This window comes from Rutilus rutilus (genome assembly GCF_951802725.1).
Source record: "Rutilus rutilus genome assembly, chromosome: 6".
NCBI classification, from domain to species: Eukaryota; Metazoa; Chordata; class Actinopteri; order Cypriniformes; family Leuciscidae; genus Rutilus; species Rutilus rutilus.
Genome location: NC_140214.1, coordinates 19,128,595 through 19,155,310, shown reverse-complemented (window position 1 = coordinate 19,155,310; position 26,716 = coordinate 19,128,595). Strand labels below are relative to the sequence as shown.

Sequence of the window (26,716 nt, the reverse complement as noted above, 5' to 3'; positions counted from 1 at the left end):
TATGTCTAATGATGCATTATTTCTATATGTATCATAACCATTATTAGCTGAGCATCAGTTCTCATACATTCAGTACAAACTGTAAACTTGTCCTGTCCTAGTCATCTGTAGAATATTGGCATCAACCTTGTTGTGAAACAATGGCGCATATAAGTAGATCAACAGATTACTAGGACTCTTGGTTCATTACCAGTGCTCTTACTTGCTATGGTTTCCCGTTATTGTATTAGGCTAGTTTGTTTGATGTGGGCATTAACATTTTGTTAGGTGTCATATATGTTGTTTGGCATGATGTACCGAACATTTTGTATTCCTAAATTCCTTTAAAATGGAATTTTACACCGCAAAATAAAAGTAACCTTTTGTAAATACAAGCATGTGAGTGACCAGTAAACAATCTGGATGCTCAAAGTTCATAACCTTAAGCCTTAATATGCCTTGTGGGTCAGTCACATAATCTTTTACAGTCTACGGTTATGTAACAGATGTGTCATGTCTGAGTTACAGAATGACCTGCCTTAATGCCACAATACAGTGCTGTTAAGTTGTAAAGTTCTTATGAATCAGTGGTGGTGTTGTAACAAACTATTAAAGGTTTTCAGTAATTGAACTAAAGCTTAAATACAATACAAACACTAGATGAAAAAATAAAGCTAAATAGAAGTAGAAATAAAAAATGATAAAAGCACCTAACAAAATTACTAAAGCAAATTAAATTAAAATGAACACCCCAAATAAATAATAAATACTATAATAATACAAAAAAAAATATATATATTTAAATGTAAACTTTGCATCCTCAATTATTCAACTCACCTCTTGACATGACAGTGTATCCCTATGTAAGGCAAGCTATCGCTGTGCAACTTTTTTGGAGAAGTCATATTTCTCTGTTGTAGATGCTTTCTTCTAAGTTTAGTTTAGTTTCCTGTGAAGAGATGACTCCAACTCATGTGAGGACTTCAGACGACGCAAACTCTGAATCAACTCGAACCAATGCTACATTTTCTATATATTGTAATCACAACTTGTAATAATTAGCCTACTTTAATGAGCTCATTGTTTCTGCCTGAAATTAATACATTGTTAGCTAACTGTGTGATTGTATATGTACATTTCTGAAATACAAAACTTGGACACAGTCACCTCTGATAACAGATCACTCTAAATTGCAATGTAGACACATGCATTTTCTGTAAAGCTGCTTTGAAAAGCGCTATACAAATAAATGTGAATTTAATTGAATTGAATTGTAAGTTTAGTTGATAGCTGGCATTATGAAATGTAATTGGCTGTATCATATATAATGAAAATATTAGGTGAAGATATTAAAGTGACATGAGCAGGTTTAGCTAGTAGATACATTTTCTGGGATAATTTACCCTAAACGGCCTCTAGGATGTGCTGTCACCAGAAATATCAGTACAAAACATGCCTTTATACATCATCCCAAAGCCCCCAAAATGTTGCTGCCTTCAATTTTTAAGTACAATCAACTTGGATGTTTAAGTCATTTCAACTTAAATTACATTAGACTGACTTAAGCAATTTTCGACTTTTTTGTTTTGTTATGCAAGATTCAACAATTGTTGATGTGTTAAAGCAATGCAAAAACATATGTTGTCATAACTTATTGATCATATCATTTTTTACAGAGTAGTTAGAAAACAGCAGTCTTAGTACAACCAAAAACATTGAAAGTGACAGTATGTGTTGTAATGTGTTATTGTTTTTTTTAGAATGCAAATGAGAGAACAGCTTATCCACAACAAAATGTTATTTCTGCTGCATCCAATTAACCTTCCACTAATCTATCGAGGAGGCTTGTGCGGCCAACGGTCAAATACTGGCTATCAAAGTGTAGAAAGTCGCTCTGGATGTGCTTGTGAGTATCAAAGTCGGCTAAAAATAGAAGCGATAAGAGTAATAATGGGACAGCAGGTCTACTCGTATCCTGAAAGATATAAAAGTCCTCCGCACATTAACGGGCATCAGTTGTGTTGAGAACTGTTTTGTGTAATTGATGCAAATTTGTGTTGACAGAAAGAGACTAAGGCGATTAGGAGGCTTCTCTTGAAACAGTGCCCGTGCCAGTCAGAGCATTTCCGATGGAAGCCCTTCATCCTCACTGTGTAAATACTCATTCTCCAACAAGAGTCAGATTGGTCCACAGAGCAAGTCAAGTGAAGAAAAAATGGGATAGGTTTGGAGAAAGAAAACAAGCTTGGGTATGTAAGGGTGGACATAAGTACAACTGGTTCTTGAAGAGCAGCGCATATGATATTATTCTAAAAGGTCTTTGACTTCTGGTTCTTCATTTCTTGTGTCAATAACTGACGGTCTCATTCTGGATCCTACAAGATTTTCGTTTTTGTGTTCCACCTGTCGGACAGTTAAATGGTGCTAATAACTGAGAATGGTGTTGCAGGAGGTGTACTTCTGGTCAAAGAACACCAAAATGGCACCAGTGTCAACCAAGCAAGAGGCTGGAACAATGAGGAGTCCTCCGTACAGAGTTCCACTATTGCGGAGCCAACAGAGGACTCTTATTATGCAGATGATGAAGACCACCATATTTCTGATGATGATGATGACGACGACGACATCTACCAAGAATTTGAGGAGTTGGACTTTTCAAAACTACCGGATAGCAAGAGCATTATGTCGGACGATTCCTTCTACCCACCTGATGATTCGCTCAACTTGGAAAAATGTCTGAGTCCTGAGAGCCCCGAGCCACTCAGCTTCTTCAAAGCATGCTGCACTAACAATGCCATTATTGTCAAAATCCTGATAAGGCAAGGTGTGACGGAGGAGGAGGTGCGAGAGGTGGACAAAAATAATAGAGTAAGTTAACTTTTGAACGTTTTAAAAGGGAAATGTGTCATTTCTATGCCACCAAACTGAATCACAGAAATGATTGTTTTTTTTTAAACAAGTTTCCCAAACACTCATTGGTCAGACAAACAGAGGCCCGCCCCCAAACTCAAGCTATTGGTTGAATCAGTGTTGATGAATTTTTTAAAAAGCCTCTCAGTGTTTATACTTTTCTAGGGAAGTCAAGCTACAAATGGCTTACTTATAGTTCTACAAAAATAACACATTTCAGCTTTAAATATTGTGGTGCTCTTTTATTATTTGCAATTTTGCAAGTTTAACTTTAGTCTTTTTCATTTTAGCAGCACAGGCAGTTGAACCATTCTCAGTTAAAATAATTAAATTGCAGGAACATGCTCATGCAGTGTAGGAAAATCTCTATCATTACCATCCATGCTTTGATTTTTCTGAATACTGGAATAATGAACATATTACTTTCCAGGATTCATTCAGCTAAATCATGGGTTTTAAGAATGCCATTCTTGACTGGGAGACGGGCTCTCACTCCCCTTAGCCCTGAGAAGCTTACAATTATGACAATGTGGGTGATAACAGTGTCATGTTTATGCAAGGCTATTACCATATCAAAGAGTCTTTAAACATGCATGATCCACACAGTGCTCCTCAGGGAATGAGCTCAGACGGCTGTCTCCTTCCTCCATAAATATCGATGCTGCGCAAAAGTGAGGCTGAGACTTTCATCCATATATAACATTAAAGGCAGGATCTATAAGAAAATAAATCTGGCTGGATGGCAGCTGTCAGCAAAACATGTGCCTTCTTGACATGATGGAATTGCATTGAGTCTAAAAATATTATATTGTAGTTAGGTTTTCACTGACATGACAACCACCATTTATTCGATAAATGTAAATGAATGGGTCATTATCAAGTCCAGGAGTTTTAAAATGGGTGGCTAGGGGGCTACAAGGGTGCTAAGGGGAAATTCCATGGAAAAGTTCAGAAATAAACCAAAATAAAACTAAGAAAAAGCACATATAGTAGCAAAATTACTAAAACTAAAATGAAATGTAATTGTATATAAATAAAGCTAAAATAACACTTTTGTGTGTCCAAATTGGGACAAAAAATGCATGACATTTCTAAGTCAAATCTATGTCTTGACTTGATGTCCAGTTGTGTTGTGACGCTGTGATCTGTAGCTGAAATCTCATGGGTGCACCAGCCAGCTAAGCCCTGGAACAGATTGGAGTTTGAATTGCAGTCTGAGATGCAGCCCAAGCAGATTGTAATCATGACTGAGCTTTTTAAAGGCTCTCCAAGATGTCAAAATACTGCAGGGCTCTGCCTAGACGGTAGACAGGGATTTTTTTCAGCATGTCATATGAGCAGAGAACCCCTAATTTGTCCGTTAAGCAGAGACCTTATAATGTAAGTGTAATTCCACTGAAAGGAGTCTAGCTGCAGACCATAAAAGTCTAAATTTGACTCTGCCACCTATTGTCATGCTAAATTATGTGTGAGAATTGAGATGACTTCCTTCCTCAGTGAATCATTTGAACTCAAATTGCATTGACTACTGCTAAACGTGTCTGTCTTCCTAAAAATAGAGCCTATAATAAATGAATCATCACCTGTTGTCCCCCTCTTTTGTGCTTCTGTTGCTACTGAGACCATATTGAAAAAGATACTCTGGTGCACTTTGCCGCTTGGTACGAGCATTGAATTTGTTAAAAAACATCTTATTTAACTACAGTGTAAAAAATAATCCTGTAAAAAAACGGTAAACTACTGGCAGTTGTGGTTGCCAGCATCATACCGTAAAAATACGGTGTTACTGTTTTTGAAATGAATAGCTAAATACCGTTTTGTCAACTACAGTATAAAACTGTAATTTAACAGTTAGACGGCTCGTCTAAACCAGCATAGGCTACTACTTGTCACAGTTTTGTCTTTTGTTTTGTTAACCTGTATTTAAGTAAAATATATTTCACATATATTTATTCCTTTTATATATATATATATATATATATATATATATATATATATATATATATATAAAAATTCATTTCACAGGTGAGTGATGTGACGATGTGTGAATTCTCGTGTTCTGTTGTTTATGCTGCTATTTGCGCATGTGACTTTTAATGAGTCAGACACTTATCCATTCTTACAACCAGGGTTAGGTGCTTCTACATCTACATGTGGTTGCCAGCATCATACCGTAAAAATTCGGTGTGTTACTGTTTTTGAAATTAATAGCTAAATACCGTTTTTGTCAGCTACAGTATAAAACTGTAATTTAACAGCATATAGTTGTAGCTGACAAAACTGTATTTAGCTGTTAATTTAAAAAAACATAACACACTGTATTTTTACGGTATGATGCTGGCAACCACAGCTGCCAGTAGTTTACCATTTTTTTACAGGATTATTTTTTACAGTGTATTCATCATTGCTGAATAGGACTGTACGCTTGGTCTGTGACTCACTCTTAACTTAGACAATACAGTTTGAAAACTCAATGTTCTGAACGCAAACAGAAAATACACATGCATAGAAACAAATAGTTACAGAGATAAAAAGACTCTTGTTTCCCCAAAGCAGCAGGCTGTGTGTGGCAGTTAAAGACACGCAGTCGTCCTTTAAGACTCTACGACTCATTTACATGTAAATGTCTCTCAACTAACACAATCCCTGATCATTTGTTTAATACAAATCTTATTCTACCACCGTTAGCACAGAGGAAATTATATGTGCAGCACAGTTAAACAGCACCATTAAGCACTAATATTTAATGATCCTGTTTATCAGTCTCGGCAATGTTCAACCTTTTTGCAGTACTGATAATTAAACAGAAAAATATGAAATTTTAGGTTCAGGAAACCTGCTGACTTTGGGGATGCACATTTGATAGCTTAAAGTTTATATTTCACTTTAAGAGTTTGCATTCACCTTCACAGCTGAACTTCTGTTGATCCCGGGAGGGGGAGCTTTAGGAGGTTAGAGAGGCTTTTCTTCACAATCATCTTACGACAGCATGACATTTCGCTTCCCTGTAAGACTATGCATGTGTAACCTGATGTGATCCCTATGAAGTGTCATTGGGATCTACCACTAGGTAGAAATTGCTACCTCATGCTATCTCATATCGTTAGCCTATTAATAACCTTTATATTAAGAGATCAATTTAAATATATATATATATTTGCAAAAGAGCCTTAATGACGGCTAAGAGAGATAGACAACTAGACCTAAATTATATATACATATATATATTTTAATTTAGCTGCATATCGATTATAGCATTGATCATTTTCGGTTTCTTGCTATTCTGGAGCTTAGCACCATAAATGCCAGCAGACAAGCGCTCTGAGCCTAGAGGGAACTCCATACTAAATCTTAGCTAATAGTCTTTATGGGTCTTACCATCTGCCTGTAGTGCTCTATAATCACTCACAATCTGGAGACACACAAGAAAAGGAAGATGCTTTGTACTCTCCAAGCAATGCCTCTGACCTCACGCATTTGTTTTTATTTCCTCGCAACCCTCACTCATCTGTGCCTTTAATATTTGCACATACGTGATTTTACATATGCTGCGTTCAAGGAGCAGGCCTCCCCATGTCTGCACTGCATTTGTCTCTGTGCTCATTTGTGCAGTTTGTTATGCTTAACTGTTAGACATTACAAAGAACAATTATTCTCCATTTATAGCATATTTAGATAACTGTCATTTAGTCTGAATGCGTATATTTAATACATTAGTTGTTTCTGAATATTAAGCAAGTCATTGCCCAGAAGAGTTCCAAGAAAAGTGTAAACACTGTGGCTCATGTGGTACATTCAAAACATTGCTTGTTTGATTGTTTGAGCAACACTTGCACATTAGTTTATCTTGACTTTTGGTGAGGCTATCCACCAAAAAATGACACATTTCACCCATATAAATGCACAGTGGGGACATTGCAGTAATATTGACTGACCTAACTACAGTATAGGCTACACTTGCCAGTCTAATTATGCTTCTGCAAAACACCAATTGACACATTTACTCTAAAGATTAAGAGCTCATCGACCTCACAAATAAGACCACCAAACCCATGTGTCTCTGACCTCCAGAGATGGATCGGGAAACTCTCCCTGCAACAAACCCTGCCCTTAAATGAACTGCTATATTGCAGGGTTCAATGCCTCTGCAGTTTGCACGTTAAACACCTTCTTCTGCAGTAATGATGGACATTCAGGAAAATGACTGTGGAGATAACTCATATTTTTCCTCTCCACGGCTTAACAGACAGGTCTGATAGTGGCGTGTTACCAGGGCTACGTGGATGTGGTCATTGCACTTTCTCAGTGTCCACATGTGGACGTGAACTGGCAGGATAATGAAGGGAATACGGCTCTCATGACTGCTGCACAAGCAGGTAAGGGAAGTGACACCAATTCATCTATTAAAGGCAATAAAATTACGATCAATAACTCTCAGTATATCCCCCTGGGCCTTCATTTACTTCTATAAAACAAGAGCAAATGTATTATCACTTATCTGTGAACAGAAGTAGCGAGAGATCCTTTCTTTAGTATTATGGCATATCTGAGTGAAACAGATTACTGGGAAAAAAGGGATTCGTTCACTTCGATGGTTGTTGATTGGATGGAGGCAGATCTAAATGTGAGCTTGCAAGAAAGGGTCTAAATAGCTGCTTTTCCACTGTCGGGCCCGTGCGAACCAGGGCTAACAACGTGCCGGGCAGGACCAATAGCCTCAGACCTCAAGCACCGAGCCCTAAATCAAGTTGCTCTTCCACTGTCGGGCCGGTAGCCCAGCAGCGCTACCCCATAAAACCCTAAAGCATCCACAGAACGACGTCACACACCCACACCATTTCAACAGCTGACTGAAAACTAGATACTAGATCGCAAAATGAGCATGACAGAAGAGAACGTTTGGTCTTTACTTAAAGACTTAAGATTCCAACATCGATATTTGACTGTTTTACAATAAATGTTACAGTGACATTAATTTATTAATTTGTGTCAGAAGTGCACATCAAACATGCTAAATCAAACTGGTATTTATCATTTCACATAAAAAAAAAACCCCAACCATACCTGTCCAGTTGCACCTGCTTCCATTTAATTGCAATCACAGGAATGCCCAAAACAACTCCATTAAGGCTTTTAAGTCCGAAGGCTTACACATTTAGACAAATATTGATAAAATATCATATGTTTATGTCACATTTCTTTAGAAAGAAAGAGTGAGCATTTCTACAGTAGTCAACATTTGAAGTGGATCAAAAAAAGTTCATCAAAGACAATAGGGTATTGTTCAAAATTCATGTATAACTTTGATGAACTTTTGATCCACTTCAAATGTTGACTATTGTATTAATTTTCCATGGAATGATGTAATCTGAGTAGGTTTGAGTGATATCTTCTGTCTCACTATACTGTTATCCTTTCAACCAGAGAAAGAGGGAGCTCATGAGAAGAAAACAGAGTTAACCGTGCACATGCACTTGAAAAAAAATATATATATATTTCGTCCCCCTATACACTGAACGAATGAATCACCCTGTATAGGGACCAGAATATTATGAACTTGTTCTAGTAAGCAGACACCTAGAAACCTCATTGAAGGACATGTTCAGAAATCGACTTTATATAAAGAGTATTAACCAGTTCTAACCATCTTAGTGTCAAAAAGTAGAGCATGTTGCTAGCAATGTCAAGCTCATGGGTTTGATTACCAGGGAATGCACGAACTCATAAAATATTGCTTTGGATATGCATAAACGTAAATGTATTCTATATCTTCTTCTGAATTATAGGCCACAGTATGATTACCAACTACCTGCTGAACTATTTTCCCGGGCTTGACACTGAACGCAGGAACTGCCATGGCTTCACTGCGATGATGAAAGCGGCCATTCAGGGTCGAGCCGAATGCGTGCGGTCTCTCTTGATGACAGGTACAGTATCATCAGCTGAAAAATTAATATGAATTCCTAATTTAGTTCATGCATAATAATCTTCCATTTTGTTCCTTCATGTGGGCATAAATTTTCCCTTTGTCTGATGTTTTTCTTTATAAAGGAGGAGACATTGAAGCAAGGGACTTTGGCCGTAAGCTGACCCCACATGAATGGGCCACGTTCACGGGCCGCTACGAGACCGCCAAACTGATGTCCCGACTGATGGAACAGCCTTGTGCTGAACAGTTCTGTGACTCTTATCACATGGAGTGGCCTATGCTAAGCAAACTGGTGACTCAATCGAAAGAGCCCAAGTCCTGCTTGAGGAAGTTCTCAGAGTGTGTCAGTAACTTGCTCTCCATCAGCATGAAGACCGACCCCGTAGACGAAGGTGTCATGGACTATATGGTGCGCATGACCACGGCGCTGGCCAGCCCGCTCATATCCACAGCCTGCCACACTGTGTGCCCGGGCAGCCCTCCGTGTGTTGGAAAACGCCGCCCTGCCGTACAGGACATCCTCCGCAGACAGCGTCTGGCTGAGCTGAAGAACCTGGGGCCCGAGCGCCTCAACAACTACAAGCGGCTCTTCCAGAACTCCAGGGTCCTGCTGGTGCCGAAGAAGCAGGAGCGGCGCGCCAGTCTGCAGCCACAGATACTGCAAAGTGTAGCGATGGCCTCCACCTTGGCCCTGAGGAGAAGTAGCCTTCTGCCCCTACACATGATGCGCAGAAGCAGTGTGCGTCCTGGAGTAGTGGTGCCTAAAGTCATGCTGTGTAAAGCTCCTGCCCCTGGATTCATGCCGGAGCGTCCGCCTAGCAGGACTTCAAAAGACCCATTACACCTACAGATCCCTAAATGGAGGTACAAAGCTCTGAAGGAGGAGAAGAAGAAAACTGAACAGATGGATAGGTTGAGATTGCCTATCGGGAGGAAAAAGTGATGTGGCTTTTGATGCCTTTGTGTTTTTTAAGGATGTTTTCCTCTGTGAAGGCTTGTGGTCTGTGAGAGGGTCACAGTACATATCGTACACTATACTCTTTTAGACTGCCATGTGCTTCACTGCTCAGTTCTATAATCTTTAGTCCGATAAGTGATAATTCTAATTTACAAAATCACCAAACATAATTAATGTGTAGTTTGTTTTCGCTCATCATCTTTGAGCCATGTCATTGAAATTTGACGCACACTAATTTCTATTTTTTTATACTGCTCTGACAGACTGAATTTATGAAAGGGAGTGTTATAAAGAAGCTGCTAAAACAAACAACATATTTATCAATGACGTTTCTAACACCGAAGTAATGCCAATAGACCATAGTCAGGTTAGACGACATATAGGCCTATTGAATTTAACGCAGATGAAAGCGAGGCTGTGAGGATAGGCAGTTTTTGCGATGGCACGCGCTGTATTTCGCAACTCGTAACTTTTAATGACGTTTCGTCAGCTGAACAATGTTGTTAAACAACAGTAAATAAAATCCATTGAATGAACTGTATTCTATCCCTCACAGACTAGTTTTCGTTATTGTCAGTAAAAATGGCGCTACCCTGACTAGGTCGGCACGGCAGGTTATAATAATAATTATAACAATAATGATAACATTTGAATTAAATCTATAAGATGCAGCTCCAGATTTTCAGTGAAGTGTGCATTGCCTTGAGCATATTTTGCACTGCCGGTGAGCGTTGAAAGTGGAGAGAGAGCCTTCAGTAAACTTAACCGGGTAAAGAACTACCTCAGATCAACATTGTCTCAGGAAAGACTGAATGGTCTGGCATTGCTGTCTATTGAACACGATTTAGAAAGACGGCTTGATTTCAAAGATCTGATCAAAGTTTTTGCTGTGAGAAAAACACGTCGTTTGTCGCTTGGGGAATAGGAAATTGCAAGTTGACAGCTTATTTTTATAAAACAGCTTATAAGACATCCAGACAGAGTTTAAATAGTGTCTGTGTATGAGATGGTACAATGGTGTTGTACTGCAGTATGCAATTATTTGTATAGTTATACATGCATAATTTACTAATTTAATAAACTTTCAAATTTAGTTCTTTATTGTCTCTTATTGAATGCATTAATTGCTATGCTTATAGGTAAAGACTGTTGTTATATGTGGCAAAAAGATAAGATGATTGGGGGTTGGGCCCTTGGGGCCCGGATTACAAATTAGCCAGGGGCCCCAGAAAACACTATGGCGCGGCGCCCCTGGAACTGGCCTTAATGTCTATAAACCTAGAAAAGCTCTCTTCTCTTAAGTATTTTTTCTTTTTTAGGGTTAGTCCAGTACGCTTACTTTGATGACACAGAACACATTCATAACAGATGCAGCGCCTTTTGTAAAAGTTAAACTTTTTAACTGAAGTTTTAAAAAAACGTGGCGTGCATGTGCAAAACGCATGCTGAGAACACACTACTTATGTTAAGAGCCAAAATACCTTATTTAGAGCAGCGCCATGCCAGGTATGAAAGCAAGGCTGTGAGGGGTAGACTTACCGTGTTTTCAATGGCGTCCGCTGTAAAAAAAAAAAAAAAGAAAAGAAAAAAAAAGGTGTATAAAGCTCATAGTCAATTATAATTTTCCACAGCTCATGCCTTGTCGAGTTTTTTTGTCTAGTGAAATTTCATGGAAAGATACTTTTGCTGTGTTTCGTCAGCAGAACATTTGAAAAGCCAATTAAATAACAGTAGGCCTACAACCCACTGAAGAGATGTATGTCTATCCCTCACAGCATCACTTTTACCGTTAAAAATAAAAGTGCGGTGCTAGACAGTGCTAGAGAGAGCTACGTTGTCACATATTGGTGAAGATTTGAAATATAATGTTTGTTATCAGGTAGGCCTAATGTTTCCTTTAGACATGTCAATGATAAAGATGTCAGACTATAGCGTTGAAATCATTTAATAACAAAACGAAGCAGTCAAAGTTACAAGGGGTGCACCTGTACCAGCAATGCAGAGTGGCAGTAAACTTCCAATAGGGGTCAGTATTAGGCCTACATTCTAGTCAGTCAAGGTAAGGCTTCATGTTCTCAAAACACACAATCCAGACATTGAGAGCCATTTCAGCTCTCAAAATGCATTTCTTTAATATTCGTATCTAACGACACGTTCTTACACACTTACATTAGCAATAAAATTCAACACTCAGTTCACAGCATCACCACATTTTTATGCATCAAATTGAACTGTAGATGGATTAATACTCTATTACGCATTAGCATAGATGAAATTGAAATGAATGGACGTGAAGGGCTTGGTGTTTCAGAGCTGTAGGCAAGAGATGTCGTTTAGCACCTGCCACACTTTTTTATACTGCAGACTGGTTCTCAGGACAAAGTGAGAAGCACATACCCTGTCAATGTCAAAATGCTTCTCTGTGGGGAAAATGGTAATGAAACAGTCGTGATGAAACCCTAACAGGAGCTCGCAGCTTGCCCGCCTGGCCTCTGATAGCTATCTAGGAATTCTATCAAAAATACAATAAATTGAAAAGTCACGCCTGTACAAGGTAACAGAATCTCTTATGTGTTAATGCTGATGTCTGGAACAAAATAAATGCTGTTGACTAAATCAATAGCCTACAAAATACATGGAACAATCAGTTCTGTTAAAGTGTTGAAAGCATCATTCTAGATAAAAAGTGGTTTGGAGTGTATTTTAAAACAAATATGGCAATAAAGTGCATGCCAATGTCAGATCTGCCCTAAGAAAACCTCAATATAGGATAGAAATAACTCAGACACAGACGAAATAAATCACAAAACAGTGATTCTCCATTAGTTTATATAGCAGTTGCAACCTGGCATTAAAAAGGTTCACAATTCTCTCAAACACTTTGTCTAGCAACAGAAAAAAAAAGTTTTACTTACATCTTCAATACAGGTTGTCTGATATGTCTACTTTTTCACAGATATTTTGCTTGTTCTCAGACGTTCACTATCGATGGTGCTGAAGATATGTGAGTTTGGGGATCATCCTCAATCCTTGCATCTGACAATTACCTCTAAGTGTAAATTGACATGAAGGGAAGACCAGGGCTTGCTTCATACCTTCCTTAAATCCGCCAGATTTGAAGTTTAAGGTTGGAAAAATCACCAAACAATTATAGGGTAGTGTCATTCTTTGTTCTCCATTCAGTCAATAGAGGAATGATCACCCATCTTCTCCTGCAATAAGATGACCTGAGATTAGGTATAGGCAATTACCTAAGAGAGAAAAAAAATGAAAATCAAGAGGCGTGTCTATACGCACAGCTCTCCTTCTAGATCAAAGCTATTCATTTTAGTGGCATCCATTTTACTAAGGACATGAAACATTCAAAAGGCATTAATAAAAGGTAGCAACATAGGCCAAAAAATGTTAGAGCATTGTTTTAACACCTTTTCAAGTCAATATTAGAAGCTTTCTCACATCTGCCCTCACTGAGCCCTGGTCTCACCTCTTTGAAACAGCAACATGACAACAGGAGGTCAACATCTGGTTAGAAATTAAAGTGAACAAAACCCTATGCTTTTTTTTTTTTAACTAGCATTTTTTCCTTGCAATGTTTCTGCGTTAGGTGACATCCACATCTGCACATAAAAAGTATATATATATTTTGTAATTATATAATATATATCCATATTCTATTGACAGATATGTCTACGATGAGCTTAAGAACCACTGATTTTTCCGGAAGAAAAAAAGCAGATTTTGCAAATGTCTATTTTACAACACAGCGCCAACTAATTGTACATCTTTGGAGGGGAAGTAGCTGTAAAAGACCGTGTCCCTCCGTTTTTCGTTACAGTGTGAATGCTGTTGAAACACATTTTAAAAAAAAAAAGCATTTACAAACAGGCGTCGATAGAACCAGTGACTTGTCGTTAAATGTAACTTAAACGGCAGATCTACAGCACCCCTTGGGTCAGGGATTACCACATTTGGCACATAACTTAGCACAGATCACTCGACGGCTTGAGGAATGACCAGTCTTCATGTCAGTACAGTCGGGGAAAAAAGAAAACAAACTGACAGATAGGCCTGAAAATGTTCTTGTTATTGGTGGAAACCCTGTCCAGGCAGTGATGCTCTGTCGTCAGTTATTATTTCTACATTTCTTCATAGAAAAACGGGGGAAAAAACACATTAGAGCAAACGACACCTCTGAATTATATGCTTTTCTTACCAACTGCTGGAGTTCAGTTGAGTGTATTTTTCCTCTCTCTTTTAAAATACAGGAAAATAAAATGATATATTGAGCCACATGGGAGGACACAGTAGTCTTTGCGTAATATACACAATGCACCTTGTATCTACATCTGTAATATACAACAAGTACTTTACACCAGACTTAAGAAGTTAAAAAGGAGGTACAAAAACAAGCAAATAATAAAAAGAAACAAAATAAAATATACAAAGGCTAAGAGTGTAACAGAGCACTCCATAAAAGCATGGTTTAACATAAAGAAATGTCCCAAATAATTGGTGAAAACAACTTCCTTAGCTTGTGTCGAATGTCGATTTCTTGTGCTTCACGTAACTGTCCCATCTCTGCGCCACATACAGTATCTTCCACTTTCCTGTTTACATTTCGATTCCCTCCACTGCTTTGAAAAACACCAAAGTTCAAGTGGTCCGTTCGGTAAAACGCATTCCTTGAGCTTCTCTAAAATCCTCTCTCGTCAAGCACTTTCCTAACCTCGCTCACTGGCCGAGTGGCAGCCCACTGTGGTGCGAGCAGTGAACCGAACTGAAGGTTTACGTGTGTGAGATGTCTACTAGTGTTCATGCACATGCTGGGCTGGTCTCAGTGTATGGTGTTCGTGGGCCAGCCTCCAGCCTGCCTCTGTGCCTCTACACCCACGAGTCTGGCGAGGCAGGGTAGTGGCTCGTCTCGTAGTTGAGTTCACTGTACGGGCGGGATGCCGAATAAAAGTCCACGTAGTTCCCCGTGGACTTCAGTCCCAGGTGCATGGTGCCGTCGGCTGCAGGTTGGGGGCGTTTATGCGCTTGGTCCTCGTAGTACGGCTCCTCGAAGTTGGCTCCTGGGGGAGTCTGGAAGGGAGGGTAGGCCTCTGGAGGGTTGCCTTGAGCGGAGACCTGACGGAAATAATGAGAGCGTAAGGGCTGTTCTGGGAAGTGACATAAATGTGTTATGCGGTAGTTCAGAAACTAAGAATCTAATTTACAATTCAAATCAAGAACATTCCTTGCTTCTGTGTAATAAAGTTATATAAAAGGTGCTTCATCTAAACCAGTGTTTCCCAACATGCTTTTTTGTGTCTTCGGTACCCCCACAATGCAATCAAAAAGACTCAAGTACTTCATCCACACCAAAAAGGAACAAAAAAATCATATTAATTGGCTATATATATAGATCTATTTTATTTTAATATTATTATATAGTTATTAAAACATATATATATATATATATATATATATATATATATATATATATGTAACAGTTCCTGACTGAGTGAGTCCATTGTCTGTTGTTGTTTCTACCCCCTTTTTTGACATGAAAATATCAGTAAAACATTACAATAAGGTTCCGTTTCTTTACATTAGTAAAGGCTAACTACATATTAGTTAACATGAACTAACAATACTACAAACAATAGCATTTATTAATCTTAGTTAATGTTAATTTCAATATTTACTAATACATTAAAATCAGAAGTTGTATCTGCTAATATTTTTTAATGGACCTGAGCTAACGAACAATGAGCAGTTGTATTTTTACTAACTAATGTTAGCAAAGATGAATAAATATTGTAAGAATCGTATTGCTCATTGTTGGTTAATGTTAGTTGATACATTAACTAACGTTGAGTAATGAGACCTTATTGTAAAGTGTTACCAAAATATCAGTATGAGCTAAACATTATTATAATGCTGCGAGATCTGTGGTGACCTCACCTGGTTATGTTTGATGTCATCACCAGGAGACATGTAAGCACCTCTGAACAGTGTAGATGTTCCACTTGAGATTTGAGCTGCGGAGACAGTGAATTATAAAGATTCTCAGAGGACTTTTCTGCATGTACAGCAAACGATTGCCTGAAACAGGTGAGCAGATATATGAAATGCAGTTCATGACTTTTGTTGAGGTAAAGGACTTTACACCGAGGTGCAAGGGTGAGATATCACACATCTTTCTGTGAAATAAAAGTGTTACGCTGTTACTAATACTGTACTAATTACAGCACTCGGGTGTAATTCATTGCCTTTGTTATTGGTATATTCGATGGTTTGCCTGAAAATCATTGTCGACTCTGTCAGTCATTTGATGGCGGTTATATGAAAGCTTTAAACTCTCGCTGGAGGACTCCGAACTGCTGCCTTACCTGCCATCGCATCTTTTCTGGAGGTGTGCTCGCCCTTGTTTCCATGGTAACCAGAATTGGTTCCAGTTGTCTCATAGTCTATCTTCCTCTCCTTCAAGCTCATCATTTCTCGAGGGGAGGTGGGGGCACTTGCTAAAAAACACGGCAAGTCAACCAATAAGGAGTGAGGGGGGAAAACAGCCTGTTTGTTCAGAAGAAAGTGTCTTGACGCATTTGAAAGTACAATAAGATCTCATTCCATCAAGGGATCTTTTATTTTACATAAAAAACTCATTTACTGTAATGAAGCAATTCTCTCGTTGCCTTTTGAGGCAAACAAGCGTCAGTGTTCTGCTCCTAATTGCTAAATGGAATTGGTCAGGTAATTGATTGGTTTTGTCTGGGCTTCTTACTTGTTCCTTCGGCAATCATTTATTTCACCTTTCTAGTCACTTTTGTGTTCAGAAAAGCTTTCTGTCAGGAGATGTGATTTATAGAATGTAAGACTTCATAAAAACACTTTATAAAAGGGATTAACTTAAAATATTATATGAACACATTCAAAGTGAAAACACGAATCACAGTTTAATGACATTAAATGTTTTATAATTTAAATATATACAAATGTGACGACACAAAATACAACATAACTGCCGTAATTTCTGTAAAAATTGCTATAATTCACCCAATAAATACTGAGATGGCTTTTCAGTATTTATTCTTTTCTTTTTTTAATGTAACAATTAGTATTTTTGTGATGGTTTTTCATATAGTTTTCAAGTCAGGAAAGGGTAAAACAATAACGTTTACTTTATACATAAAAGGCTTTTGAAAAGTATCAAAAATCAATAATAATAAAAAGTTTCCAGAGATTTAATGTGGCCTTCATACAGTATAACAAAAAGTCAAATGAAATCAGTTAAGTCTTAATAAAACCCTTGGGATATACAAGTGAACACAGTTGAAGAAACCACCCAATAATGTCCTAAGCTATTAAAAGAAAATATTATTTTACAACAAAATAATTTTATTATATCAGAAAAAAAGTTACTTATGTGCCATTAACTATTTAATTATTTGTATGTTAATGAATCGGCTCCTGGGGACAGATTCAGCGCTCTTGATCTTTTCAGCATGACTTTGTCAGTCAGGACACAGTCTATTCCTCTGGATGGCCATCTTACTTGCAAATGTACTTATTTAAAGTTCCCTGACAATTACAACTTGGGCAATTTAAAAGGTGTGAGATTCTCATTTGGGATAGTTCCCTACCACACCCTCCCAAGCAGCAGGGAGAATAAATATGCCCCCTCTTTGTTTTTCCCATGATACGTGAGGGCGTTATAAGCACTTAATATTCAGGTTGCCCTGAATAAACATAATGAGCATTGTAAATACAGATTTTTCTCACAGACTGGAAATGATGTAACACTATTAAACATAAAGTGAGTGCAAAAGCAGAATCTACTAAATAATCTTTGATATCTGAAACAACTAGAGAACAGACAGTGCCTGCTAAACAAAGTGTGTTAATTAAGCAGAACAGACTCTTCTGTAGTGCTGTGTAATTAGGATACACATGGCGCCCTGACATACAGTACTGCATTCTCCTTCCTGCCATCAGCTGGAAATAGAAGAATATCAGGATGTACCCTGATCATGACAGCTCTGTTCCCTCTATGATCACATAACGGCATGGCCACATTTTTTATTGTCCTTTTAATGTACTACTTTGGGATTAATCATTATGATTGACTAGTTGACTAAGGCCCTGTCCACACTAGTATGTTTTCGTTTGAAAACGCATCTTTTTCTCTCCATTTTGGCCTTCCGTCCACACTCACACTGAGGCGGTGTTTTTGTCCTGCGGTGCTTTTTGAAGTGGATAATTTTGAAAACGCGGTTTTCGTATTGTAGTGCGGACTGTGAAAACGGAGGTATTTGAAAAAGGTGACGCGTGTTTAGTCATGTGACGCGTATTGAGCCCATAGTTATGTATGTTTGTACCGCTATTGTGCCTGTTATGTGCTATTCACTTTCACACTGTTGCTAAAGATATGTTATTTTGTACACTCTTCATATCGCAATCCAGCAAAGATGAGAGAAAATTTACTCGCAATTGCTGTCCTGTGGCAAAACATGAGAGCAGTTGCGTTTGTGAGAGCAGACCAAACATATAATGGTGACTGAGTGCTTCCTGGATGCATTAGTGAATGGTGAGATATTTTGCTAAATAAAATAATACTGCCAGAAGAATAGCATGCAAACTTGATGTCTGTTAGAGCTACAGATGTCTGTTCCCTCTCAGTGAGCTTTTATGAGGTATTATTACACATGTGCAGTAAGGTGAATTTAGCATTTTCCGATGTTTCAATGTGAATGAGAAACTTTTGGACACGCTTGAAACGCTAGTGTGAAGCGTTTTGAAACGAAAATGGCGTTTTCAAATTTATCCGGATTAATGTAGCTTAGCTTAATTCTCCAACAAATGACTAGCTGATTAGTGAGGTCAACTTGTTTTAGATGCTTTACTTAGCGTGCTCTCTGACAAATGTCATGCCTTTTTCGAGCATTGTGGTTATTTAATAGTTCCGTGTGTCTCGAGACCCTGGTGTTTTGTTCCATCCTGATGCACACCGTCCACCTTACACCATCCTATTATACAAACTGATGAGTTGACTAGGTGTTCATGCAACACACTGGCTATGCAACCAACTGATTTAGAAAATAAGTAGTTTTGATCATCCCAAGGAGATAAAGACAAAGGAAATATCAATGATATCACTTGTTGTCAAAATGGAGAAAAGTGGAGCGTCTCTCACCTGATCGATTATTGGGCGAAGTCCGCACAGGAGAGATAGATGGGGTGCGAGAGGAGGAATAGGGTCGTTGTCTGTCTCTCTCAATTGTAGATGAAGAGCCAATGAAGTGATACTGAGAATAGCCATCCTGTCATAAAAATAAGAAGAACATGATCATTGATTCATCCTGAAGCAACACTCATCAAAACCTCCTGGTTTCAAGTATATGACAGACACAGATAAAAAATAAAAAAAGAGATGATTTTCATGCATTTGTCATGCATATTTTCATGCAAAATTGAATTCCTTTAAAATAATTTAGATAAACCAAGTGGTCAGAATGGGCCAGTTAGCGCCTGCTGGTAGATGCTATAGCTACACCATTCGGCAGCAAAGATCCTCTCTCTCCTCTGATGCCTATTCAAAAGTATATAGGTGCAAATGTAATAGATGTGAGAACAGTGAGGTCTTCAGAATTCATCACCTTCTTATAGAGGCTTCGCAAATCTCTGTACTGCCACATGCTGTTGAGGACTTGAGAGGCTGCTTTCACCACCTTCGGTGTGTGTCTGCAGGGAAACATAGAAGAGAACATGGATACAATACAAAGCCTTATCTGCAATAATATAAACAATACAATGTTTGGTTTCGAATCCATTTCTGGGGCTTCTAGTATTATTATTTAGCGTTTTGTGCAAACTAACTTAATAAAACCCTGCATTACAACAAATAAACTTTATTTAAAAGAAAATACATTCTCAGCAATATAAACAAACAGTGTATTCATCTGCTGGCTAGACATAGATTATAAATATCTCAGTGAAAATGCGTTTGAGTTCAGATCAATTTGTGCAAAGATTTCTCTACTGATGATGTATTCAAAGGCACAAAAACAAAAAAACAAAAGAGAATGATAAACACAATAACATCTGCAGTAAATGCCAAGGAGATTCATTTAAATTACATTATTGTTCAAAACTTTTGGGTCTGTAAGACTTTTGAAAGAAGTCTTTTAGTCTCCAAGGCTGCATTTATTTGATTAAAAATACATTGAAAACATTGAAACTGTTTTCTGTTTTAATATATTTAAAAATATTCTTGTGATGGCAAAGCTGAATTTTCAGCACCATTTCTCCAGTCTTCAGTGCCACACAATCCTTCAGAAATCATTCGAATATGCTGATTTGGTGGTCAAAAAATATTTCTTATTATTAGTAATGTTGAAAACAGCTGTGCTACTTAATATTTACGTGAAAACCATTTTACATTTTTTCAGAATTCAGAAAAAAATAACAGCATTTATTTGAAATAGAAATCTTTTTGTAACATTAGAAATGTATTAACTATCACTTTTGATCACTTTAAAACATCCTTGCTGAATAAAAGTATTCATTTATTTAAAAAAAAAATCTTTTCAATGGCATTGAATGTTAACCATAAGAACTAAAAGGAAACATTATCTTGTAATGCACTTTCAGAGTAAACTGATCCAGTACAATAGCTCACAAAACCCAATAGAGTTACTGGACTTCCATCTATCCTAATATCTCCTGAGAGGAGGCTTGGCTTCCTTCAAGGCAAGTGCTGTTTTTCACACTGTCACAAGTTTTAATCTTTCATAATAAACAATCCAGTCCAGCATGTCCTCTTCCTTTATCAACTAAAATGCCTAATTCTGTAGGATATAATAGTGTAAAATCTGGTTTGTCTATTGATCATGATAATTTTACAGAGCACCAAGATACTAACTTGTCTCCTTTGCTGCGGGCAATGCCGATGAGTTTCTCAATGCCGCCGGCGTCACGAAGGGCCTTGGTGTTCTCCATGTTCTTGGTGATGACTTCATGCAGAGCGCAGCAGATCGCTGTAATGGTGTCATCGGACATGCTCTTGCTGGTGCCGGTGCTGTTGTTATTGTTGCCGCCCGGTAGCCGATGGACCAGATCCCTCATGGCATACTTGCCTTTGGGTTGCGTGGATGAGATGAACAGAAAAGAAAAGTCAGAGAGGAGGTGTGACAACCAGAGGCCTTTTCAGAGATGCAGATTTTGAATTCAGATTCTACCGTGGGCACGCAAAGCTCTTTTTAAATGCGCTGAACCTCAAGGCTGTAACAACTGCAGCATTGGAAATGCCAAAGCGTCCGATATACCCAGCAGCTCGCTTACACTTAACTTGACCGCGAAATACCCATTCCAACTGTGAAGCTAATTCTCTCTGCAACAACCTGCGCTACAAAACTGCTTTCAACCGGTATGCATTGAAGTTACATGAAAGAAAGGTTCCCATGTGCACTTGCAGCTTTGCCCATTTCATTACTGATCTCCTTAAATAATGGAGGACATTTGAACAGCTCTATCCGCAAAGAACCCGCAGTATTCCGAGGGAGCCGGCGTCTAGACATTTGTACATTTTACGCCGTTCCTCTTGCCCTATATTCCAAAAGAGATTCACACGCCTTCGAACTCACTCAGGGCTGAGACCAGATTGAAAGAGTGCGAGCGGTTGCCATGGAGACAAGGGGGCCCATCAGAATACACAAACTATTAAAAAGATCAATAGTCTGTTAGTGTCGTGAGCAGCCTTTCAAACAATGCCACCTCGTCTCACTGCAATACCTGACTAGAAATGCTACACTGATACACACATAACAAATACACACACTTACACACAAAAAGAAATAGATCTTGAAAGGCCTCTGCCTTAAAAGTAATTTAAGGGTACACATACCTCTGCGGCATTCGGCTCTGCTGAAGTCAAAGAGAAAATGTTAGCTTGAGGCAAATACACTTCCATGTCCTGAACCTACCTATGAGCTCCTTGTTCCTGACATCAAGGGCCATGTTTCGGAGAGCTGTGGCCACAGCGCACACCACCCGGTCATTGTCTATTCTCAGCAACTCCACCAGAATGGGCAGCCCTTTCTCTTTCCGAACAGCAGCACGGATGTACACCGACCACTACAGGCACAGAAAACGGACAAAAAGGTGCCGCAAAATGATTATTAATACATCAACTGAAAAGATGCGTTCAAATGAGATTTGTGTCAACTTAGCATAATGTCACACCACTGTTTGTTTTCCCTTTTCTGTAACGAATGAGCAGAAAATGAGGAGATTTGAATGAGAAACAGAATGAGGAGAAACATAAGATTTGAAGTGCAGAATTCGACAGAATATTTGAGTCACTGTCTACACTTTCAAGACTTTGAGAGAGAATTCAGCTCTTTCTTACGTTGTATCCATTTGAAGATATCTTACACGGTTTGTGTACTCTCAAAAGAGACTTTGTTCTTGATAAAGTTCACCATGTTCTCTAACTCCATGACCTTGAGGTATGAATGTGTATTTGTGTCAGTCATAATGGTGGTGTGTGTGCCAGAGACAGTCTGGTTGGTTCGTGGCTCTTCAGGTGCAGGGTTACTCACAGGTTTTAAGGTGGGGCCTACCTTCCAGCTACCCGCTGCCAGGTTCTGTAGAGCCCCAGCCGCTCCCTCCAGTGTGTCCGGGTTCGAGCACTCAGACAGCAGAGTGAGGTATGGTTTTACTATGGACGGGTGCCAAAGCATCTGTAGTCCCTTTGGAGGATCACTGGAGTCTGGGAAAGGCCCAACACCATCCCACTGAAAGCAAAGACACAAGTGTCATTACACGAGACAAAATATCTGTAAGTGGTACTACTGAGAAAGACATCATGTACAGAAACCTTCCACAAATAAGGTACAAAATAGAGCCTGAACCAAAAAAGAATGGTCAAAGGAAGTAGGTGCTCAACCTCCAGAAAATATTGATCATCAACTGTGATTTAGTTTTTTTATTTTCTATTCTAACTCTGTTAGCAATATATGACATGTCTGAAGGAAGTTCTTCAAAAAATCTGATTTTTGTGATTTTATAGCAATAAATATTAAATAAGCAATACATTGAATAGAAAAAAGTAAATAAAAATGAAACTTTATACCAGAAAGGGTAACAGGGTTTTTAATTTCACTAATGTCACATGGCAGGGACACAAAAGTTTGTTACCATAGGTAGTAATAGGACCATTACTGTCAAACTTCTCAAAAGAAAAATTCTCAAAAAACATTGTACAAGAGTTGAGCACAAACAGTGGGACAAAGCTTACTTTTTTTTTTTTTTTTTTTTATCAAAACAAATAATACTTATTAAAAAAGTTTAAATATGATTATAATTTAAAATAACTGTCAACATGTCTTTGATGCTTTTATTTCAGTCTTCAGTGTTCATGAATCTCCAGAAATCATTCTAATATGCTGATTTGCTGCTCATGAAACATTTATTATTATTAACAATGTGTGCTGCTTAACATTTTTGTGGAAACTGTGATTATTATTTTTTCTGGATTCTGTGATGAATAGAAAGTCCAAAATAATGGCATTTATTTGAAATAGTAAAGACATTACAACATATTTCTGTCACTTTTGACCAATTTAATGCATCCTTGCTGAATAAAAGTATTCATTACTTTAAAAATATCTTACTGACATCAAGCTTTTAAACATTAGTGTATGTTTTTACAACAATGAACTGGATCATCAGTTCAGCAAAAATTATGACACTGTTGTATGATTTTAATTGCTAGATACAGTGCAGATGGGACAGGACAAAAATCATTATTTAAAGAGGATGGAGAGTGTTTCACAACAAAAAACATGGGATTTTGTGCCAAAGTGTAATAGGACCCCAAATTGTACCCTATTCATGGAAAGTGCCAGATGCCATTTTATTTTTGTCCACTTTTATTTATAAAGACATCAGGCATCAGGAAATGATGGGGAGAAGAGAGGGAAACAGGACTGGGTAATGTTATGTGACTCAAGCTTATGTGTATCAAGCTCAAGCTCAAGTATATTGCATGCTTTAGCACAACAGCTCAATGTGACATGTGCACTGATGAGATAAGATAATCATACCACTGTACGGAATGATTATACATATACTATAGTATTTACAAGGCACTCCAAGATAATTAAAGTGGCCAAGGCAAAGGGAAATAACACTGTACTTTTGTTGTGTACTAGTGAAATTTGTGAAGATAACGCTCACTAGTTGTTTAAGATACAGAGCAATTGAATAGACAGGCAAACTGTCACACAGCCAGATGTGCATTTGCATCGTTGTTAAAGGAACAGATGACTCACAGACAATTTAGTTATTTAAAAGGCACAATGCAAAGTAATGCCACCTTTTACCTCGCTATTCATCCCATGCAAATGCTGAACAAACACTCCCGATGCCCCTATCTTCATCTGTTTTCAGAAACTAAATGAAATCAGCCTGGAAAATACGTAATTATCCACTGGAGGAGGACGAGTGTCGACGCAAGCGACCCGTACGCGAATGCTGCTAAGTGATGCTAATTGCCAGCAGCTGCAGGGATAAAAACCCCCGGCCCACCTGATCGTGGCTCTTCTTTTTCTTCTTCTTCTTGCCCCAGCAGCCGGAGCTCTCTGCATCCTTCCCGCTGGCATCGGTGCACAGAACCCCGTCCAGTTCCTCCGATCCCATCTGCTGCCCCTGAGACGTCTCTGCCGCCAACCTGTACGACAGGTTCCGAAGAATGCACACGCAGTTCTCGATGGTCTAGATGGGGGCACGTTTGACGCGCAAAGAGTGGGGGGAAAAAGAAAGTTTACAGATTAAAACACCTCCAGAACACACCTCCAGAAGTTTGACTTTACTTGACACAGTAAATATCGAAATGTCTTTTTCTATTTGCAAGACAATCTGTCTTCTTTGGGAAGGCTGTGCATTATTGTGCTCTGAACTCTTAATAGTCTCTTGTTAGATTAGTCTTTTGGACGGACTCCAGTGGAGAACTGGAGAACTAATCCTATTGTGATGAGCAGTGAGGCAGGAAAAACAAAGAGGACGACTTTGATCTTGTAAATGCTTTCAGAGGGATTAAAGTGTGACACTCTTTTTTTCCTCATTCAAACTTGTTCTCACAAAGTATTATGCTAGTAACAGAGACCCCTTGAAAATCAAACAAAACATGGACTCAAAATAGAGAGGTGTGTCGCTGCATTACTTTTTCTGTATAATTACCATAAACCTCTCTTAATAGCAACTGCAGCTTGTTTTGTACAACATTGTTGGTGGTAAAAGCAATTAAAGGAGCTGAAACTAAACCTAAACTGTCTGTCTGATACAATGTCTATTGCCCCTGCTGGAAAAAGAAGAAAAAAAACGACTGGTTTGGACCTGTTTAAAAGCATCCAAAATAGTTTTTAATTAGATTTAGGTGGGCTATGCTAGACTCTAAACTGCACAAGCTGGTTAAAACAGACATTTCTGCAGGCAAACCTGCTTGACCAGTGTAGTGATGTAGCTAAATCATCATGGAAGATTTAAGGATGGGTTTATCTGAAATATTATACCACAATAATATTAAACAGCATGTAAACAACTTATTTAAATCTGCGTCCTGCAGTCTCGATGAATGGCTGTTTAGAAAACATCAGAAAAAAGTATATATACTTTGTGATCAGAATTCCTGCCCATCCAAAAGGAAAAAAATTCAGCCTTTATCACAGACATAAACTGTAATATGAAGTTCTGCTCAGGTAACTAGAGGACGAGTTAACTTGCTATTAAAAGCCTTGAACAAAACTCAAAACTGAATTAATTGCTTAACTGAATATTGTTCAAAGATTGCCATTAACTTGTCAAACTTTGGAAAATCCAATTACTTCATACTCAAAAGTGATCATTGTTTTACTCCAGACCTTGTTAATATGTATTTCCAGGCAGACTGATAAAAAAAAACAATGTGCACTCACTTCTAAAAGCTGTGGAAAGTCAGCCAATCAGAAATGTGTCATATTAACATTTCTGATTACCTACTCAATCTGACTTCTGACCTGTAATGCTGCTTGAATCATAATCATATACTATTTGTTCGTTGGCCAGAGGAGAAACAATATGTATTGTATAAATAAAGGTGACTTGACTAACAAGAAACTACGCTTCGAACCACAGGTTGAGAGCTGTAGATTCAACCACACAACTTGCAATGCTGAATGTTTGTTGGAACTATGGTCTTGGGAAACACATAATCGCTGAACTATGTCGGTCAATTGCAACCATAGTTGGCTTTTGGGAAATGCATCCCAGATTAGGGAAAGTGATTTCTAGTTTTGTGAGCGAAATTCATCAGATGGTGAGTGACTGGACTGTGGGTGGTCCGTGGGCGTGCCGTCCGAGACTAAGCTGGTCTAGACGGGCCTTTTTTCAGCAGAACTGGCTTTTTTCACTGAGGAGTTTTTGCATATTTTGCATTGTGTTTTCAATCTCATCTAACATTTAACAGTGAAGAAGTACTCTAGTGCTGTGTTGAAAATGGTTGGGGAGCGAAAAACACTCAACTAAACCTGATAGAACTCTCTGTGGTGCTCCGTTGAATGCATAAAACTTTGGTAGAAAGGCAGGGGAGGAAAAGGTCAAACCTTGCTGTCGATCTCACTGGTGCCCAGGGCTGTCTGGATGACATAAAGCAGCGCATCAGTCAGACCCTCACACTCTCTCATCCTGCGGCGGGCTTCTTCTCCGGCTGAGCTCACATTCCTGTAGAGAACACAAGGACGCACACATGCATACAATGTCACGCATTTTGTATTATCGACACCATTGATTATGTTTTTGCAGTTCTGAGCTTCAAGTCAATACTAAACCAACCAAAGTGGTCTTCAACATCAATAAGCTTTTCATGGAAATGAGTAAAAACTCACTCCCCCCCCCAAGTTCTTTTCACACAGAACAATATT

General features: G+C 38.4%; 2 protein-coding genes across 7 annotated transcripts in view; one reads left to right on the top strand and one right to left on the bottom strand.

Moving 5' to 3' along the window:
* The first annotated feature begins 2,170 nt into the window (after window positions 1–2,170).
* On the top strand, window positions 2,171–9,810 carry ankrd33bb (ankyrin repeat domain 33Bb). The gene is made up of 4 exons (XM_084412555.1): window positions 2,171–2,847; window positions 7,136–7,265; window positions 8,676–8,816; window positions 8,941–9,810. Exons 1-4 carry the CDS (start codon window positions 2,398–2,400, stop codon window positions 9,759–9,761), a joined length of 1,542 nt encoding a protein of 513 aa, XP_084268681.1. The 5' UTR covers window positions 2,171–2,397; the 3' UTR covers window positions 9,762–9,810.
* A 1,896-nt stretch (window positions 9,811–11,706) lies between these two features.
* Window positions 11,707–26,716, bottom strand: part of ctnnd2b (catenin (cadherin-associated protein), delta 2b) — a 91,527-nt gene continuing 76,517 nt past the window's right edge. For 4 of the 6 annotated variants that reach the window (XM_084412549.1, XM_084412551.1, XM_084412554.1 and 1 more), the window contains 10 exons: window positions 26,399–26,516; window positions 24,348–24,533; window positions 22,358–22,552; window positions 21,740–21,890; window positions 20,680–20,893; window positions 19,415–19,499; window positions 18,952–19,078; window positions 16,151–16,282; window positions 15,723–15,799; window positions 13,998–14,903 (listed from right to left, as the gene is read on the bottom strand). In XM_084412549.1, coding sequence (XP_084268675.1) covers window positions 14,658–14,903; window positions 15,723–15,799; window positions 16,151–16,282; window positions 18,952–19,078; window positions 19,415–19,499; window positions 20,680–20,893; window positions 21,740–21,890; window positions 22,358–22,552; window positions 24,348–24,533; window positions 26,399–26,516 — 1,531 coding nt within the window. In that variant the 3' untranslated portion in view covers window positions 13,998–14,657. Of the gene's footprint in view, window positions 13,028–13,989; window positions 14,904–15,722; window positions 15,800–16,150; window positions 16,283–18,951; window positions 19,079–19,414; window positions 19,500–20,679; window positions 20,894–21,739; window positions 21,891–22,357; window positions 22,553–24,347; window positions 24,534–26,398; window positions 26,517–26,716 lie in introns of those variants that run through there. The other 2 variants (XM_084412550.1, XM_084412553.1) reach the window with 2 other exon arrangements.